This window comes from Oncorhynchus clarkii, chromosome 30, assembly GCF_045791955.1.
Source record: "Oncorhynchus clarkii lewisi isolate Uvic-CL-2024 chromosome 30, UVic_Ocla_1.0, whole genome shotgun sequence".
In the NCBI taxonomy this organism is placed as follows: domain Eukaryota; kingdom Metazoa; phylum Chordata; class Actinopteri; order Salmoniformes; family Salmonidae; genus Oncorhynchus; species Oncorhynchus clarkii.
This window is the reverse complement of record NC_092176.1, coordinates 30,856,821-30,858,494: the sequence shown is the minus strand read 5'-3', so window position 1 is coordinate 30,858,494 and position 1,674 is coordinate 30,856,821. Positions and strand designations below refer to the sequence as shown.

At 42.5% G+C, this 1,674-nt stretch overlaps 1 protein-coding gene across 1 annotated transcript in view; it reads left to right on the top strand.

Annotated features, from left to right (window-relative positions):
* Window positions 1-501: 501 nt before the first annotated feature.
* The window catches only part of LOC139389803 (A disintegrin and metalloproteinase with thrombospondin motifs 12-like), a 49,107-nt gene continuing 47,934 nt past the window's right edge, over window positions 502-1,674 (top strand). Inside the window, exons 1-2 of the mRNA XM_071136764.1 lie at window positions 502-784; window positions 1,012-1,373. Coding sequence (XP_070992865.1) covers window positions 667-784; window positions 1,012-1,373 — 480 coding nt within the window. The 5' untranslated portion in view covers window positions 502-666. The remainder of the gene's footprint in view (window positions 785-1,011; window positions 1,374-1,674) is intronic.

The window sequence follows — 1,674 nt, the reverse complement described above, 5'->3', positions numbered from 1 at the left end:
TCACAATGTATCTTAAATCCCCAAAAAGTCAAGACAAAAAGTAATTTCCAGGCAAATCAAGTCAAATCTTCAATTTATAGTCCATCTTTTTTAATGGTCTTGAGGGGACACGTTCTTTACTCACACCACTCAATGTGCATATGAAACACCACTTTGGCTCTTGAAAAGTAGTAGGAGTAGCCCTCAAATTCAACTCTGCAGAGACTTGACCGCAAGGTATGCTGAAAATGAAAAAGGAATCTATTTTACAGGGTTATACTACTAATTCTAGGCCTAATTAGGCATCGAATTGAATTTGAATATTGAATAAATGGTTAAGAGTATAGCGTTTGCATTGGTTTGCTCTAAAAGCACACGGGGTGAGTGAGCGAGCGAGCATTTGAGTTATCTCCCACTGCGTTGCAGCTGCACACCACACCGCTCCCCTCTCGCCCCTGGCAAGAAACGAGACGCTACTAGCCTATTACTCCTCCCCTCCCACGCAAAGTTGCAGCTTTCTCTCTTTCTCACACTTACAATGTTCTGTAACCAGCCTAAAGTTGTCCTCCTCATCCATGACGCTGGCCGTTGATGGAACGAAGAGGTCGCTAGACCACCTATAAAGCACAATTGGGACTTCAATGCCTGTGAATATTTTTAAATCTCTTGATTTTGGTTAGATGAAATATGCAATGTCCGCGGGTGAGCCAGGTTCTTTCTCTGCTACATTCTGTTTTGTTTTTGGCAGCAAACCATGCCGAGTTCTCGCTGCCTGGCAGCCTCCTCGCTCCCGATGCAGAATCAGGTCAGTATGTCTCAGTTGTTACAACTAGGCTATAATAACTGCAACAATGTTGCGATTTTATTGTTGCAATTTCATACAAAGTTCTTTATAGCCATTGCAAGCTTAGTGCATGAATTTGCGCTGGTAGTCAGTTTTTTATAAATTATCTTTATTAATTGAATTATCTTGAAATTATCTTGTAGGCTATTGATAATTCCACTGAACTTCCTTTTCAATTTTATCCTCAGGTCGGTTTCTCCAGTCCCAGTCAGATGTGTCCGTGGTCCACCCAGTCAAAATTTTCAGAGATGGACAGTTTCTCTCCCACTCTCTGGTACACCGCTTTAAGCATGGGCGGCATAAACGAGACTTGGGGCTTTTGGAGGAACGTGTTTATTATAAGGTGAACTTCAAGGGTCGTGATTTGGTTTTTAATTTAACAGTCAACAAATATTTGGTGTCGAACGATTATATTCTGGAGAGGCGAAATGGGAGTGTGAACCGGACTGAGCACCGTACCACGGGTGAGAACGCGTGCCACCTGATCGGCACGGTGACGGATTCTACTAATGCGCGCGGGACAGCCGCCATCAGCACCTGTGAAGGCTTGGTGAGAAATCAGGATGCTGACCTTCTTTAAAATGTAATTCATGCATGTAACAGAAATCCTTGTCATCGCTATGAGGCTTCACAATAAGGCTTCACTATAAGGCTTCACTATAAGGCTTCACTATAAGGCTTCACAATAAGGCTTCACAATAAGGCTTCATAACAAGGCTACACTATAAGGCTTCACTATAAGGCTTCACTATAAGGCTTCACTATAAGGCTTCACAATAAGGCTTCACAATAAGGCTTCATAACAAGGCTACACTATAAGGCTTCACTATAAGGTTTCACAATAAGGCTTC